Consider the following 18155-nt stretch of genomic DNA (forward strand, 5'->3'; position numbering starts at 1 on the left):
TTTTAGATTGTAAGAGTAAATTTCAACAGTTCTACTTTATGACTGAACAACATTAAAATATAAAGAGCTTTAAGTTATTTGATAAAAATGTTTAGGTGAATTTTAACCCTATAAAAAAACATACAGAAATAAGAAAAATAAAATAAAAGATTGAGTATATGAAAGCTTAGCGTAACATACAGTTTTCAATGTTTATATTCACTTGACACCATATATTTACTATGTAACAAATAATGATTATAATTAAAACCAAATTATTAAATGCATTAATAATTAGTTCTTCAAATTTCTTGCATCATGAAAGGACTTCTCGGCAAAAACTTTCTTCCTGGTGAAGAAAAAAAAAACAACAAATTTTGTGTAATTATTTATTTCACCTTTGGCTAAATTTAATAAAGAAATGTACAAAAATTGACAAAAATGTTTGTTTTAGATTAAAAATGTCAAAAATATATTATTTTAGTTTGTTACTTTTTTGTTTCGTTTGAAATTAAAGCGAGCAAAGAAGATTGATTATTTCTATATATATAAATATATATATATATATATTTTTTTTATAACTAAAGAGGCCTAAGTATAACTAATATGGAATGTACAAGTAATATTACAAAGGATACATTATAAATATGTTATATCAAATTTAAAAGTACTATATAAATTTAACATTATAAAGAGAAAATAAAATAAATCAATTTATTAACAAAGGCAACCCATTAAAAAAAAAAATTTCTAGGAAAGTTTAATATAATACTTTGTTAGATATCAAAATATAAAAATAGCCAAACAAAAGTTATATATCAATAAAATATTAAAATAAGATAGTTTGTATAAATTTAAAAAGAACCAGTAAAAAAAGTAAAAATATATTTTATACACATGTACACTTAATAAAATTGTTGACAAAACAAAAGTATAATTGATAGAGCTGCACAATATATAATAATACAATATTTTATTTGTTTTACAAAATAACTGAGATCTTAACAAACACAGAGGAAGCAACTAATTTATTTTATAATTTTTAATAAAAAAATCATCAAGTTTAAGTATCAGCAATACAACTTCAGGATGTATAAATTATGCACAAACCAAATACTCTGAATAAATAAATTTAAAGCACTCAAAAAAATAAAAATTTATATTATTTAAAAACGCATAAAAATCTAGCAGAAAATGTATTTAAGTGTAATATTTTCATTACACAGGACTGTCTTATTTTTTTGGGCTTAAGCGACAGATTTTACAAAATTTTTAAGGCTGAATGCCCTTACTTATGTGAAACCACTAGATGATGCTATAGCATTTGATGTGAATGAATAGTCAACTATTCATTTAGTAATCAATGATAATTAACTTTGGTATTCAAATGAAAATTGATATACTAATTTGGATAAGCTGCCAACTAGAAAATTTTGCCACACAAAAAATTCTTACCAGACAAAAAAAATTGAATCTATTAACAGGTGGTAATGATGTAAAATAAAAACACAGATAAATTAAATATCGATTTCTAATCAGTTATAGAAAAAAATCAATACTCATTATTCAAAACTCACATATTTCAATATTTTTCTCACTAATTACAATCAGAAGGCATTGTATTTATATAATAGCAAATAATAAATTCTAGTATATCCACTGATAAAATAAAAAATCAGTAAATATACAATTTTCCGTAAAACTTAACATTAATTGGATAATTATTAGTTACTTTTATATCAAGAATATATAAATATTACTGATACTTTTTATAATTATTAATTAGAAAATAATTAAACATCAAATTACCACAGCAACTGTACACAAGAGTAATATAGATAAAGATTCACTGGCATCTGGTCAAATTTTTAGTTTACATAGTTTTATAGCTCAGCTGCCATACTTTCTTAATCATCTATATTACTAGAAAAAATACACAATTTCTTTTAATAAAGCTGAAGGTGATTATACAATAATAATTATTTCAGCGGTACAGTATACGTTACAAATCCAGGTATGCCTTCTTCACGTAAGGCACTTGTGCTATCAACCTGCAGATGCAAACCATATAACACCTAATTAATATTAAAAAAATTATTTATAGTATAAAAAGCTTACACTAATAATTAATATATAATTCTTTTTAATAATTATAATATATAATAATTTGTACAATAAATTAAACAAATATATAATAAAACAAATATAAATAGATCAACTAAGTTTTTTTAACTTAAAAATAACTGAAAATAATTAACTACTTAAAAAATACATAAATAGAAAAAATAATGAAATTTAATACTTTGCTACTAAGTAATTTTTTTTTATACAAATCCAACATATAAAATATTTAATATTATAATATACCATTATAAAAATGCTAGAATTAGAATAATAATTATAATAAAAACTGTTAACAAGCTAGCAACATATGATATAAAACTTTTTTTTTTTTAGTAATAATATAATATGAATCTGTTTAATTTTTATAAATCTAAATAAACTCAATTACAATAAAAAGCAGGAGAGGTTTACAAACATTCTTTTACTTTACCCTGTCACGCCTCCACCTTCTGTTTTTTATTTTTATTTTATTTATGTACAACTGATTTACTATTATGTTACTGATAAAGATAAATAAAAATCATTATGAATATTTATAGGCATTTAATGTGTAAATAAAAATAAATAATCAAAAACCCATTACTAATTTGTTAACAGGTGCATTATTTAATAATACTACAGTAAATCGGTATAAATAAACTCACTCTAAGTGTTTTATTGTGGATATGTACAAACAACACTTTCCTTAAATCACTAAAAGACACTAACTGTATGCTATAAAAAAAAATGAGAGAATATCTTACACTTCACTTTATGTATCACATTATCAGAAGAAGAAATATTTCAAGATTACTGAAGGACTGATTTTAATAACAGAAAAAATCTTAAGTATATCAACATTCACTTCCTCAAAAGAAACCCTAGAGTTGATCATTAGTAATCAACACAGTCTCTTGGTTCTGAATTGCTAATCTTAGATTTAGCAGTGACCAGGTAGAGCTAAATCATTTATATTCAAAGGATGTTAAACAGTGAGTCACCAGCTTATCACTGATATAGTAGTAAACATTCCTTAATATGTTTTGCATATTTTGTCTTATATTTTAAAACAGAAACTATAAAAAGTTCCTATACATAAAGTCAAACAAATCATTACTATTAAAGAAAAAAGTGAAAATTGTAATGCATCCAAAGAATTACTATCTGCACAAATACAACCAGTAAAAATTCACACTGAACTTAAAATTATGCCAGAAATATCATACGATAATTACGATTATAACGTTAATTACTTTTATGTAATAAAAAAATACTGGTCTATATAAATAAATATAAAACTAATAATGGGTTTTTAATATTACACAGAAAAACAAAATATAATTAAAGAAAACTTTTTAAAAATAATCAGCATCAATCTAATGTGATAAAAAAGCATATAAAGCGCGTGCAAAAAAAACCCTCCAATGTATGATAATGATACTGATCATTGATAATAATAATAACGACAACACAGTGACTGTACAATAACAAAGAGCAGGCTTAGAAAGATTACACATAACAAATTGTTAACAACTATAATAATAACTAATAACCTATAAAATGTGCTATCACACACGCAATGTGCGAGAAGAACGAGAACAAGACAATATTAAAGAGAACAAGCGTGCAATATTAATCTTTCTAAAAAAAAATCAGTGAAGAACGACATTAAAAAAGTCTTCACAACTAATAATGTATTTATATATATATATATATATAATTTTTTTAAAAAAAAAGCACCACACAAATTTACGCTATTGCTAGCATTTAAACATATCATTTGATCTTTTTAACATTTTTCTGTAAAATTGTATAATCTCATTATTAAACATTTAAATTTAAATTGACAACAAAAATTTATTTTTGAAATTGATAAATGCATTTACACTTTATCATCTTCACATTACAGAGTAACATTAAACAAAAAAAATTCCAGTATGATAAATAAACATGAATTAAGGGCTGTTACAACTTATTAGAAATAGAAAACAAATATGACAAAAAATAAATGGATAAAAGTACAGAATACTGAAACAACAAAAGGCTGAACTTTTTCAAAATTAACTAACTTATATATTAATTATTCTTAAAACAAAAGTTTACATAAAATAAGGAGATTTAAATAAGAATAATTTTCCAGTTCTTCACTATTAATTACAACTGAAACATCATGCGTGTATTTGAATTTACAATATTTAAAATTATGTTCATTACTCTAGGACGTGATATCAACCGCTGCAGTAACACACTTCAAATTACACAAGGAAAGGAAATGTAGGTTATGATGACTTGTTACTAATTGGGCTGATCCTGATTGTATTGTATGTAAAAAAATGAATCAAATTAATTTTCTACATTTGAAATAAATAAAAACATGAAATACAGTAGGATTTAAGAATGATATTAAAAAAAACTGATAAAATTAGAATTAATATATTTTCAAGTTATGATTCTGATCTACTGAATGGAAATGGAACATTATGAAATTTGATTAAAATAAATATCTACAAAAATAAGATGAAATTATAATAAAATTGAAAAAAAATAACAAAGCTTTATTAAACAGGATAATTTTTACACAAAAAAATTTTGATTTCATTTCAAACACATTAATTAACAAGTACTGTCACAACAGGTACAAAGTAGCACACTATTACCAACCTCTTAAATTCTGATAATTCACTAATTATCAGATGAAGAGATATAAAAATGTAAATAAATAAAACAAATGATTTAGAAAGTTTATAACATTAACTATCCTAATTTTTTTATACAATGAACATTAAAACATATAAAAAAAAATATTAAACACTATATTTGGACTAAATACAAACAAAATTTAAACACATTGTATCAACTTCTAATGTTTACTTCAATCCTCCTTTAAAATGTATTAAAAATTCACATTACTTAGATACCACTATAAAATTTTAAATTAAATATAATATTTACTGATATTGCAATAAACTTGTTCTCTTATTGCTACAGTAAGTAGTTATAAGAACTTAAAATTGCAGTTCAGGTATGGATGTTATGCCTACAGATTAAATAATCAATCTAAATTTTGAAATAATGAAATTTTTTAAACAATGAAATACAAAATTTTTGATAAGAAATTTATTTATTTTTAAAGGAAAAAATGAAGAAAATTACAAAAAATACACAAAAAGTAAACTAACATTAATATTGAAAACAATACTTTTTAAAAAGTTTTTGGCATAGACATAACCAGTATTTTATTATAAAAAATAGTAAAAATAAATTGTTTATTTTAATATTTACACTTAGAAGACATTTATTATATGAAGGACACAAATACCACATAGTAGAAACATATTAATATGAATGAGAACTAATAAATTTAGTAATAATTATTTTTTTATTAGTTTAAAAGCAATGAGCAATTAAACAAGTAAAATATTAAGCTAAATTTACATAAAAAATTAGAAAATTATTTTTATGCACTATTATCACAGTATTTAACTTATATGCATTTTTTAACATTCTCAGTTTTCTATTTCTTAATTTATGTGTGCTCAGTCAAGCTTTACAATCTTTAAAATAATGTAAACAAATATAAACTAATTAGAATTCAATTAATTCCATTTAAGTATTCAAAAATAAAAAACAAATATAACAATTTAGTATATATAAGAAGTTTTTTTAGATAGTAACTTATTTGTGCGTAAATTTCTTAAAAATAGAATTTGGTTTTTCTTCTTAAATGAATTAGACAATCCAAGGATATATTCAAAATGCAATAATTTTACTGATCGTTGAAGAAAAATAAAATTAATAGTGGGTCACAAATAAATAACAGAATTCCAGAACAGTTTTTTAAACACCATAATTCTGTTAGTAAAAATTAACTATTTCTCTTGTTAAAAAAATTTCAATAAATATTTTAAATCAACTATGAATTAAAATATTTTTTTATAGAATTCAATTTTAATATAAAAAAGGAAGAAGAATTAATTTTTTTACAACTAACACTCAGCAAGATTACTTTCTTTGTTGAGCTAACTCCAAGAACTTTCTACAAAAGACTGAGCTTTAGAAAAACTTCTAAGTAACTTTCAAGATAACAATCTAACTTTTGACAAAGTATTTTGATTTTACAGTTGATGAAACATGGTGTTGTTTCCTTTGTTGCCAGCCGAGGCTAGAGTTAATATGCTCAATGCTATGTTTTTTACTGGCATAGTACATTATACACTTTAAATTTACAGTGAAAGTAACAGTTATTATTTTTTTTAAAATATGTTCATTGTGGTTAAAAAATCTTACTTCCATAAAACTACTAACAAACAACATATAGCATGCATCACAAAATAACAAAAGATATAGTAAGAATAAAATGTATTAAGTATTATAAACTTAGATTAAAAAGCAGTATTTTGTCATATACCTTTTGTTTGCAAAATTTGATAAATATATAGAACATATCATTCTTATATTATAAAATGATGTAAAGCTCATTAACTGTAAGAGTTGGATAGTTACTTTCATATCGTATAAAATCAATTAGTTTGATTAAGAAGATGCCTGAAAGTTAGAAAACTCTAATTGCAAGGAATAACTGGAACATACTTTTGAAAATTACACAAAGAAAGAAGTTAGAAATAGAATTAAAAAAGACTCTTGTGCAAATTTTTGTTTTTCATATATTTGCTGATGCTATTCAATACTAGTAATCATCAACACCATACCATATATTACTTTAATTAATGTTAACATTCAATGCATTAAATTATCTGAATTTTAATTATATTATTACACTGAATAGAAAGGTAAAACATTTATCACAAGTACACTGATGAGTTCCTATTTAATTATTTTTACAACAAAAATGTACGACAGGTTAAAATAATTATCATTATAAATATTTCAGGTTTCCCAATTATAATTACTATAATAAAACTACATAAGCAATCAATTATTATAATATAAAATAATCTTTATAAGGATTGGAATACAATAACTGCAATGATGTACATACAATTTTTAAACATATAAATCAAATGTGTAAGTAGTAAAAGTCATTTAAATGCAATACTACCATACATGTTAATAAAAAAATATTGATAAATAATACATAGGTATTAACTGTGGATTTATTCATAGAAATATATTACTAAAATATTATCTGTAATAAAATATGTTTGATGTAATTCTTTATAATGGAACTTATTTCTTCTAAATAATAAAATAATATAACATATATTCACGTGGTATTCTATTTTAGGCATAATAAACAACTTTGATACGCGGTTTAATATGAAATCATTAATTGTAACAGCCCTTAAATCAAACAAAACTTTACATTAGTTATAAGAAATTAAAAAAAAGGAGAAAATTTTTTTTTAGTAATGTGGTGCGATGTAATACAATCTATAGAAACAATACATGTACACATAATAATAGATTATTATTTATTTAATAATAATGGCAGTTATATCAGTCTTATACTTCACACTTAAAAAGTGTAAAGCAATAACATATTTGCCTTATATTTCACTCGCATATATTTCAGTCATTTAGGTAGATATATATATAAATATCTTTATTACAATATATAATACTTACAACGATATATTGTTATATTTCAAAGTTCGATGATATTATAAGAAACAAACTGCACTGCACTGCATACACTTATGCATGCGATAACATGCAAATGAATGGCATGTGTACGTGTGCAAATATAGAAAGCCCGTGTACTTAACATTTTATTTTGTTTTTTTTTAAATTTTTATTGGTGCAGCCGCAGCAGCCGAGAGCGACAGTAGCTGAACAGATATGCCAGCTGAGCGTGTTACATCACATATTTACAAAATATACGTATGTTTTAATAAAACATATCAAACATAAGTGGCGATTGCAGAAGGCGATGGTTGCTCTTCTGGTTTCTTTTTACCGTTATTTGGACCATACTGGCCAATAAATGATCCATCTTCAGTGAACCTACCTAAAATCAATAGAATCAAAATATCAAATAATATTATAAGATTATGGTGAATGTAGGTAACAAAATTGAATTAGGAATCAAAAAATAAATTTAGCCAATAACAACATAAGGTATTTTTAACTTTTATAAAAATATTAAATGATAAAAACATTAAAGCGATCAGGCAGGAAGTAGATTAAAGTTAAGGAGTGGATGGTTGGAATGATAATTGAAAGTGAAGGCTGACAAGAGGACTGAAGAACAATTAAGAAGTTTACTAAATTTAATATTCCAGGTAAGAAAACTGAATAAATTTTCCTTTTCCAGGAATTTTTTTTAGAAGGTAAATTAGAAACTTTTTATCTAATTGGTTAATATAATATTTTAATATAGAAAAATATAATTTTAAACAAACAAAATTTATCTAAAATAAACTAATAGCTCTCATTTCAACTTTTGAAAATTAAAACTCATTCTACATATAAAATTAAAACAGGCAACACAGAATAAAAATTTAAGTTAATAAATAATAATCTTGTTCACATTTGAGGATATTTTCTTTCAAGTTCAAGTAAATCAGTACTTATAAGGTATGCAACTAATTATTCTGTATGGTAGAAATAGTGAATGATGTAACATGCACTCAAAAATTTTACACATTTACTTAAGAAGGAGACATACAAAACCATTAAAATATCAAAAGCAGAACCCACCACAAAGAACAACTCCCTGCCTAAATCAGGGTCAGACAAGATTGTAATGATGACTTTATAGTTATCACCACTGATTACATGAAATAAGTATAAGAATAATGTAACTGATGTCATAAATGATAACATTATATTATTACATCCTTTTGTAGTAAACTGGAAATCACAATGGATTTTCATTAACAAATAAGAGTTTTTCTAATAACATATAGTCCATTAAAAGAAAAAATAGTTGGTTTTTGTTAATGATGTTTAATTTATCCTAAGCTATTCTTTCTTTTTCAAGAAACGTACTTTTTTAGGATTTTGAATAATACAAAAATAATACTTTCTCAGCCCCTATTCATGTATCTAATTTTATTCAGTAAATCAACAAAAAATGTATCGTTTTCAAATTATAAAACAGAATTTTTAAAAATTCACAGAAGTTTCTGTTTAAGCTATCAGAAGCAGATGAGGATAGAATGAAACGTTTCAGGCCTGGATAAGAAAATATTTTTCTGGGTACATTTTGTTTTATTTTTCGATATAATCACCATAGTCTATACACTTAGCCCAGCGTTCTACAAGAGCGCTTATGCCAGTTCAGTACATTGATTTATCCAATTCCTTAAAATAACAGCAATAATCTACAGCTTCAATAACTGGTTGAAAATCTCTTTCCTCCAAGCCACGTTTTTAAGGTAAGGAAACAAGTGGTATTTACTGGGAGCCAGATCAGGTGAATATGGAAGGCGTTGAAGCAATTCAAATCGCAATTCAATGATTTTTGATACTGAAATGACTGAAGTGTGAGCTCTAGCATTGTTGTGATGGAAAGGCACTTTTCTTTTCAAATTTGGTTGTTTTTCCTTAATTTCATCACTGAGATGCTGCAATAGGGTCCTATAATATTTGCCATTTTTAAGGTAATCAATTAAAATTATTCCACATGCATCCCAAAAAACAGTTGCACATAACTTCTTTGCTCAAAAAGTAGCTTTTGCTTTTTTTTACAGCAGGTTGATCTTTTTCAACGCATTGTTTTGACTGCTGTTTTGTCTCAGGAGTATAGTGATGAATCCAAGTCTCATCAATCACCAAAAATCAACATAAAAATTCCTCTGGATTGTGTCAAAAGAGCTCGAAACAACCGCTTGAAATGTTTTTTCGGTCGGGCGCGAGTAAACATGGCATCCATCTAGCGTACAGCTTGTTAATGCCCAAATATTCAAGCAAAACATTGAACATGCATTCTGTTGACATATCTACAGACTCTTAACTCGTTCACTGTTACTTGTCGATCTGCTAAAACAATTTGATGCACTCTTCTATCATTTCTGGCATAGTCACTTCAGAAGAGCATCATCCATTGCTATTGCATTTTTGACCCATTTTAGACTCTGCAACCCAGCATTTAACTGTTGTATTTGATGGAAAAGAAGCCTCCCACTGTTATATTCAAGCTCTACTTTAATTTACTTTGCACTAAGGCTTTTCAGAAAAAAGTATTCAATCACTGCATGAATTTCCAAATTTTTCCATTTATATTAAGACCTAAATTAAGAAACACATATATACATTTTGAAATAGAAAAAAAAATTTAACAAACAAACCGCAACAGTGTAATGTATTACATTTTTTAGTAAATAGAGCCTGCCCTATTATTAAAAAGGATTAGTTTTTAATATATCAGTTGATATTGCAATCTGGCTTAGATTGCCAGTTTTCGTAAATTATCAATTGCAAATATAAATGCGATTATTTTTTATAATTATACTTAATTATAAAATTATTAGTTACTATATTTAATTATAAGCCTAGAGTAAGCTGAACTGAATTCAGCTAAGTTTCAATGCGCTTTACTGAAAAACTAGAAATATTCTTTAAATAAATGATTTACTGAAATGAATTCTTAAACTAAAAAATTCTCACATAAATGTTCCTACATAAACATAAATTTAAAAGTTATTGGTTATTAACTTAAAATAGTTAATAACCCCCCACCTCAACTTATGGGGCATGCTCTCCCTAGCATGTAGTGTTAACACTAAATGGGGGGGGGGGCAGCGTGAGCATATCGTAAAGAAAATATTAAAAAAATTATTAAATTACTAAAAGGAAAGCAAAACAAAATACATTCTGACATAATAAAAAATAAAATATATATATACACTGTTATATGGTGCAGGCTGTTCAAAAAGTAATGATGAAAACGCTAAAAAAAAAAAATATTTATTCAGTCTTCCAAATCTACATGCTTTTTTTTAAAATAACCCCCCTCAGTTATATAACACTTTTCCCACCGTTCCTGACACTTTTTAAACACAAACGCTAGACCATCTTTCTTGAGCTTCTTGCAGAGAGCCTCCACAGCTTTAATGACCTCGTGATTGGTCTAGCATTTTTTGCCCTGAGCAAAAATTTGACTTCTGGGGACAACCAGAAGCCGCAAAGGGCCTAATTTGGACTGTATGGTGGGTGGGGTACAGTTGTGATACTGCGAGTGTTCAAGAAATCAACTGCAGTGTGAGTGATGTGGGACTGTAGATTGTCATGATGCAGTAAAATTTTGTTAATGTTCTTGTGCAGCTGTTTTTTTCTTAAAATGATACATCATGATCAAAACCGATTTGTAAATCTGCTGTGTACTATCTGCTGTGGTCTTGTGGAACAGCATGTTGGTACAAAAAAAAAACTCTTGGAATAGAAAAAGGCTACCCTCATAAACTTACGCACTGTGACTCATTGTTTTTCTTGAGGTGATGATTGCAACCTTTTCCGCTGAGTACTTTGTTGTTTCAGTTTCGGATCGTAGCGTTACATCCAAAATTCATCTACGGTTATGACTCATTCATTTCTTCATTTGTTTCCCCACCAAACTGCGATAACAGGTCTTGACACACAGACACACGATGTTGCATTTGCTCCGGTGTGAAATCATCATGCAAAATTGAAAATGTGCTGCCAAATGAAATGTGTAGACATGGGGCGAGTTCCCTGATAGTAATCATTCTTCACAGACAATAGCGACAGCTGTATTCTTTACAACCTCGATGTGAGATATTGAAGGGTGTGACTCATCGGCAATGCCCTTTCTACCATCCTCAAACGCTATGTACCATTTGTAGGTCACTTTTTTTTTTACTTCTGAGCCCACTGTTAGGTATTGCTTCAGAGGATGAGATGGATGATTTGTAGCGTGTGAAAATGCCATGCCTGGTCGGGATTCGAACCCGGGGCCTTCAGATGAAAGGCTGAGAAGGTTCATCTGGTACATAACATCTTCACCACAGTGTAGTTAATAATTCATACACATCTTTTCGGTTCTTCCAAAGTTTCACTAAAAATTGCATGTTACAACACTGATCTAACTTTTTATTCATGCTGGACATGGTAGGCGAATATCTAACACACATTACATGAATCGTTACATACATCCACTAACTGCACCGATTGACTTGAAACTGATTGTTATAGATGGCCAAAAGAATGGGCTACACCAGGGGTTGGCAACGCGGCACCCGTGATGCCATGATTTTTATACGCCCTCACTCTATTACACACCTACTAAGCCCAATAAACGTATTGGCGTCGCATGTAAATAAGACAATATAATTGCGCAAGCTCAGTGACAGCAAATAGCAATCAAGTTCATACACTGACACAATTGCTCTTAGCATGCAGGAATATTCTCGCTACTGATAAATTTGGTAGTATGTTACTGTATTCTGAGTGCTGCATATTTTGAGTGTTATTATTATTGACTATATTTTATTATTTTGGTATTATTAGTAACATAACATGCAAGATAGTTGCGCTTTTCACTATCGTACTGGTTAATGGATTTTATAAATAACCCCTTATGAATAATTGTAAAAGAAAAAGACTTTATTGTTTTAATGTTGACTGTGAAGAACAATAATTTTGTTTTATTGACTCTAAAGGCAAATGTATCTGCTTATTGTGTAATAAGTGTGGCACCCCCAATAACTTTTGAATTTATTTTGCGCCCTTACTGACAAAAAGGTTCTGACCTCTAGACTACACGATCGTATGCAATATTATCACCTTTCGCAACACATTTTCCTTACTTTTTGAACAGCCCTCATAATACACTTATAAATAGGATTGTATCAATACTGCACAATGTATTTAATAACTAACTTATCAATACTAAATAAAAATTTCCATGCAGAAAACTCATCATCCACCCTTGCCCAAAGCTCAGAATGATTTATTACTAAATTGTGTTTTGATTCGCCACTTGCCGTGAAGTCTATGAAAATTTCTTCTTTGGAATATTTTGAAATGGATCCCTAACCCACTCGTAACTTGCAACCAAGCTGTTGTTAGCAATCCTTTAAAATTCTTTGCCAGCATGGCTAAATGATTTTCAATGGTTACAAAAACAACTTTCACATGTTGTTCTTCAGTTTTGTAAGTCTTATTCATTCATCCACATCTGCATTAGGTTTTTTTTGCTTTAAATTTCTGCTCCACAATTCCAATTCTCTACAAAAAGCATTATCTTTATCACTAGTTTCCAACATAAGTGTTCTGCTCCTGGGAGTTGAAGATTCAAGGTATTTATTTCTCAAATATGTCGATTATATAGCTCAATTCCATCACGCATAAACCATCTTGAAACTTCTCGGCTTTTGGTCAGCTTTCCTCTTCTAGAAAAATGGTGATTTCATCTAATTCATAAACACATTGCAAAACTTTCCCACACAATAACAATCTTGTCTTGTAATAAAATACTAACGCTGAATGTACTGCACATGTCTTTACAAAGTGCAGAAAACATTCTTAATTTTAAGGATCTCATTTTTATATAATTTAGTATGGTTACAACCGTCATTAGCACAATATTCAAACCAGGACTCATGTCTTTGGGAGCCAGAGCTTCTCTGTGGATCATGCAATTTGTCCAGACACACTGTGGAGACTTTTGTTTCACAAGTTCTTGTATATTTGGAATCTTCCAGACATTGAACAAGCATCATCAGTGCATATTCCTTTGCAATTTTTCCACTCTGTTTGCCTCGTTTATGAAATCATTTAATATAGCAAATAATAAGAGTGCTGTTGCTTTCAGTTCTATTGGTTTGCAGAAAAGTAGTTCTTCTAGTGCTGACATACCATCATATAGGCATTGAAATGAGCATCTTTATTGCTATCTATTGCTTTATCAAGCTGAATTGAAAACAATTTGTCACCCAACTTCCTGAAAAGTTGATGCTGTATATCTTCAGTTGTATCACCAATTCGACGGGCAACAGTATCATTTGATAGAGGTATGGACTGCAATTGTTTGGCAAAATTATCTCCAAACATAGTTTTTACAGTCAATTGCAGCTGGCAAAATAGGATCGTCACCACTGGTGTGAGGCTATTTACATCTGGATATTTTATATGAAATCTGTAAAAGGCATGGCTTAGCTTCTTCATTCAGAAAATTTTTTTTTTAAAAATCATGTTTGCTTTTCATATGATTTTAATTTGAGAATTTTCTTGCGGTTTGTTAACATACTCACGAAGCATTCCACATATTGTTTCAGTTATTACATTTCATGCTGGCGGCTACCAAAATGTTTAAATCAAATGACACATAGGGGCATCTCTTCTTCATTTACTTCAGTAAATGAAATGAATTTTGGTAAACCCAAAATTTAAGTATTCTTGAGAATATTTTCTTGATTTTATTTTTGGAACCATGTTCATGTGTGCGCTTGATGTTTCACTGTATTGCCTAATGCTATCTTACACCCATTTAAAAATGTATCCATGATTCTGTATATAGTCCAATCAAATTACATTTAGAGAAAAAAAAATTGTTACCTGGACTTTTATAAGTGGAAATGGTAAAGGGGATTATAATAAACGTAAAAAAAAAATAAATGCGTGAGTGAAGATGGTGGAGGGTGATTTGGGGGATTAGGGATTGAAAAAAAAATTTTCCAATACAAAAGTTTTAGATCGTACATAAGTCTACAACTTTTGTAGAGGTCATTTTTCAACATAAACTCAAAATTTTTGAGAAAATGCGAAAAATCTTTTTTTCCCGTTTTTTATTTTTCATTTCCGCAAAAATAATTTAATTTTGACGAAACCTGGTGACAGTATACCTTTCTGTGTCTTAAACAACCACAAATTTTTTTGATGTCAACTTTCGGCGGAAATCGCAATAATACCATTTCTCAACCCTCCACCATCCCTGTTCAAGCATTTATTTTTTTTACATTTATTATAAGCACCTTTACCATTTCCACTTATACAAGTCCAGGTAACAAATTTTTCCCCTCTAAATGAGTTATTTAGATTAGTCTAATACTACTGCTGTGAATTTAATATTGTGAATTGCAATTAACATGCAAATACAACAAACACATTCATGATATATTCAATAGCAATAGGATAGATTCAACTGAGACTGGCTGGAATCGAACAAGGTGCAGCATTTATTCAGATTTGTGCAGATGGTCAGCAGAAGTTCCAGAATGTTCAAGACAAATCAGAACTTCTTGCGAAGCCACAAGAATGTTTGATGTGGTGGACATAAGACAGAGAGGAATAGAGAACCATCAATTCTGGTTTTGTCAATGCAGCGGATCGGTGTTGCCAAATATCAATAAATTTACTTATTGCTGGTAATTTGTAAGGTTGCAGTGTAGCTTTAGTGTCAAAATAATTATTAATCTATGAGAGGGGGGAGGTGCAATGAAAATTAGGTTGAAAATACTGAAAGGATGAGAAATACTGAGTTACTGGATGATTTTAGAAATAAATAAAAATAAATATGCTGATTGAATCATCAGTAGTAACACACTGTAAAAGAAATTGAATGAATAGGTAAACAGCTTGAAACAATGACGTTATTCACTTTCTACGCTACAGTTTAGTGAGCAAACTTACAATGTACTGTCTTCTCTGTATTGTATCAGAAGGAATCTTCTATGAGAAGAAAGAGTAATATGCACTACCCACCAAATGACTCTTTCATTTCACTATTACATTAAATTTAAAAACAAGTCTTTAAATTTTATTTATTTAAAACAAAAACTAAAAATTTCAAGTTTGTAAGTTAAAAAGGCATTCTCACTACAAACAAAAGTTAAAATAAGAAACTGTATCACACTGATCCAAGAATATACCACCATAAATAGACAGAACTATGTTGTAAATAAGAATATATCTTTCTAATCTGACAAGTTCAAACTTTTACCAAATGAAAAATGTGGTGAATAGTTTAAACATAAAAATTATAATTTTTTAATTATTGTTAACCTTTTTTTTAAAAAAAAAAATATATTTGTTATTACGGGTAATAAACTAAAATGGTGTTAACAGTAAGCAATTATGTAAAAAATTATTGTTAGGTGTACATAGAAATTTAAAACAACTGTGTATCAGGATTTCAGAACAAGTATTAAAAAAAACCTTTCCTGAAAAAATCAGAAACAGAAGTATAATTCAATAGAAACAATTACCTAAACAAGCGTTGCAAAACCACCTGAAGCTGTTTCGGGTTGCTTTTTCTGTCGACCATAGAGCCCAATAAAGGAACCATCTTCATTCATACCCTCTATTTTAATAAAAATAAAACAAAATCAAACAAAAAATAAATAAGTAAAATTAAAAACAAAAAAAATAAAAAATAAAAACAAACCAAAATAAATAAACAAAAACATAAAGCTTTCCATATGATTAATCCTTATTATTCTTATTAGTCATAAAAAAATACAAAGGTAAATCCAATTGTTATAATTACTTATAATAAATGAAGATCTGCGTGATGATTGTATGTATATACCACTAAAGTTATAATATATATAAATAATTATAAACGAGTGTTCAAGAGCTTAACACATTTAAATTAAGCAGTAAAGTAACAATTCTGCAACATTTATCCATAATTTATTAAAATGTTTCAAGCTGACAAGATACCATACACAAAAAAATTCTATTGTTTTTCCAAACATCAATCCTTCTCATACTTCTTCCATATGTGATCACCCAAAAATATCAACATTCAGTCACAGTACGTTTTTTTTTATTTAGAAAAAAATAAGAATTATGCTTTTTAGTGAAAGCAAAAGTATTATAAAAGATAAGAAAAAATATGTGTGACTAACAATAAATAAAAAAATTAACAACTGTATCTTTTTTTTTTAAGGGGGAAAAAATAGCAATTGTACATTTCATCCAGGCTTAGCCCAGAATTATAGAATCACTCCTTGCTCTTTTGTTTTTTAACATTCTAAGAATGCACACTAAAGAATATATTATTTATTATATAGGTGTTCAATTTAAAAGATCCCATCACTTAGTTTAGTCTACAAATAATAATTTATTGGTAAACATTGACATAATAATTTACAGGTGTTGAATATGAAATGAAGGTGGTGAAATCCACTTCTATGCAATTGTCAATACTTTTGACCATGTTCCTGAACTACTTTAGTTAGCTGTTCCCAGTCTATTTTCTGGATGGCATTGGTAATGGTTGTCTTGAATATCTGCGGGGTGTGTGGATTGCTCCTATAAACAGAATTTCTTTTAAGTAAAACCAAAGAAAGAAGTCTGGACTAGTCAGATCAAGGGAAATGACTTTTCAACTGAAAAACATCCTATAGCATCAACATAATAGAGCGAGCTGTATGGCAAGTGGCGCAGTCTTGTTGTAACCAGCAGTCACACTCATCCTCTTGCATTAAGACTATGAACTGTTGAATAATTTCCCTTCAGCGGCATCCAGTTTTTCTTAAAAAAAAAAACAAGGGTTTTATTATTCGTCACTGAAACCACACACCATATGCCTATTTTTTGTGGGGAGATACTGGGTCGGGCATATTTTTGATATAACACCAAACCTGTAGCACAAAATTTTTTAAATAACTTCTGATCAACATTTTCAGTGGTACTTACTTATCAAATTTCGCTCTAAACGTTTGCCAACAACATTTCATCTGTAACCAAGTTTCCATCATGAATACACATTCTTTAACAGTTAATCACAATTTAACAATCAACAACTCATGATTATTATGCAGCCTTGTTCAAAAGCCAGTGCTCAACACAGACTGACAATACTCAAATATACAGCCAGTATACAGTCCTCGCTCCACCTCAAGTCTTACCAATATCTTCCACATTATTTTACCCATCTAACATAAATAAATGCATTTTAACAGAAATGTGCATTTAGTCTGTATAAACTATTGAGTGATGGGGCCTCTTTCAAATTAAACATCCTGCATTAACACTCAAAATCATCATCCTCACTTGATTATAGCCTAATGTGTGGTAACAGTGACAATAAAGTTATAAATAACTATATATACTGACTTTGTGAACTAGACTAAACTCAATATAATTTAACTATACCCTAGCCAATAGCCTAAAAGTATTTTTTCTTATGACTTTTTTAATCT

General features: G+C 27.9%; 1 protein-coding gene across 6 annotated transcripts in view; it reads right to left on the bottom strand.

The window, feature by feature from the left end:
* Positions 1–354: 354 nt before the first annotated feature.
* The window catches only part of Nrg (Neuroglian), a 107136-nt gene continuing 89335 nt past the window's right edge, over positions 355–18155 (bottom strand). For 3 of the 6 annotated variants that reach the window (XM_075360619.1, XM_075360620.1, XM_075360621.1), the window contains exons 22-23: positions 16212–16306; positions 355–8050 (exon numbers count right to left, since the gene is read on the bottom strand). In XM_075360619.1, the coding sequence (XP_075216734.1) occupies positions 16212–16306 (95 nt within the window). In that variant the 3' untranslated portion in view covers positions 355–8050. Of the gene's footprint in view, positions 8051–16211; positions 16307–16459; positions 17485–18155 lie in introns of those variants that run through there. The other 3 variants (XR_012755765.1, XM_075360623.1, XM_075360622.1) reach the window with 3 other exon arrangements.

This window comes from Lycorma delicatula, chromosome 3, assembly GCF_047948215.1.
Source record: "Lycorma delicatula isolate Av1 chromosome 3, ASM4794821v1, whole genome shotgun sequence".
Classification (NCBI taxonomy): domain Eukaryota; kingdom Metazoa; phylum Arthropoda; class Insecta; order Hemiptera; family Fulgoridae; genus Lycorma; species Lycorma delicatula.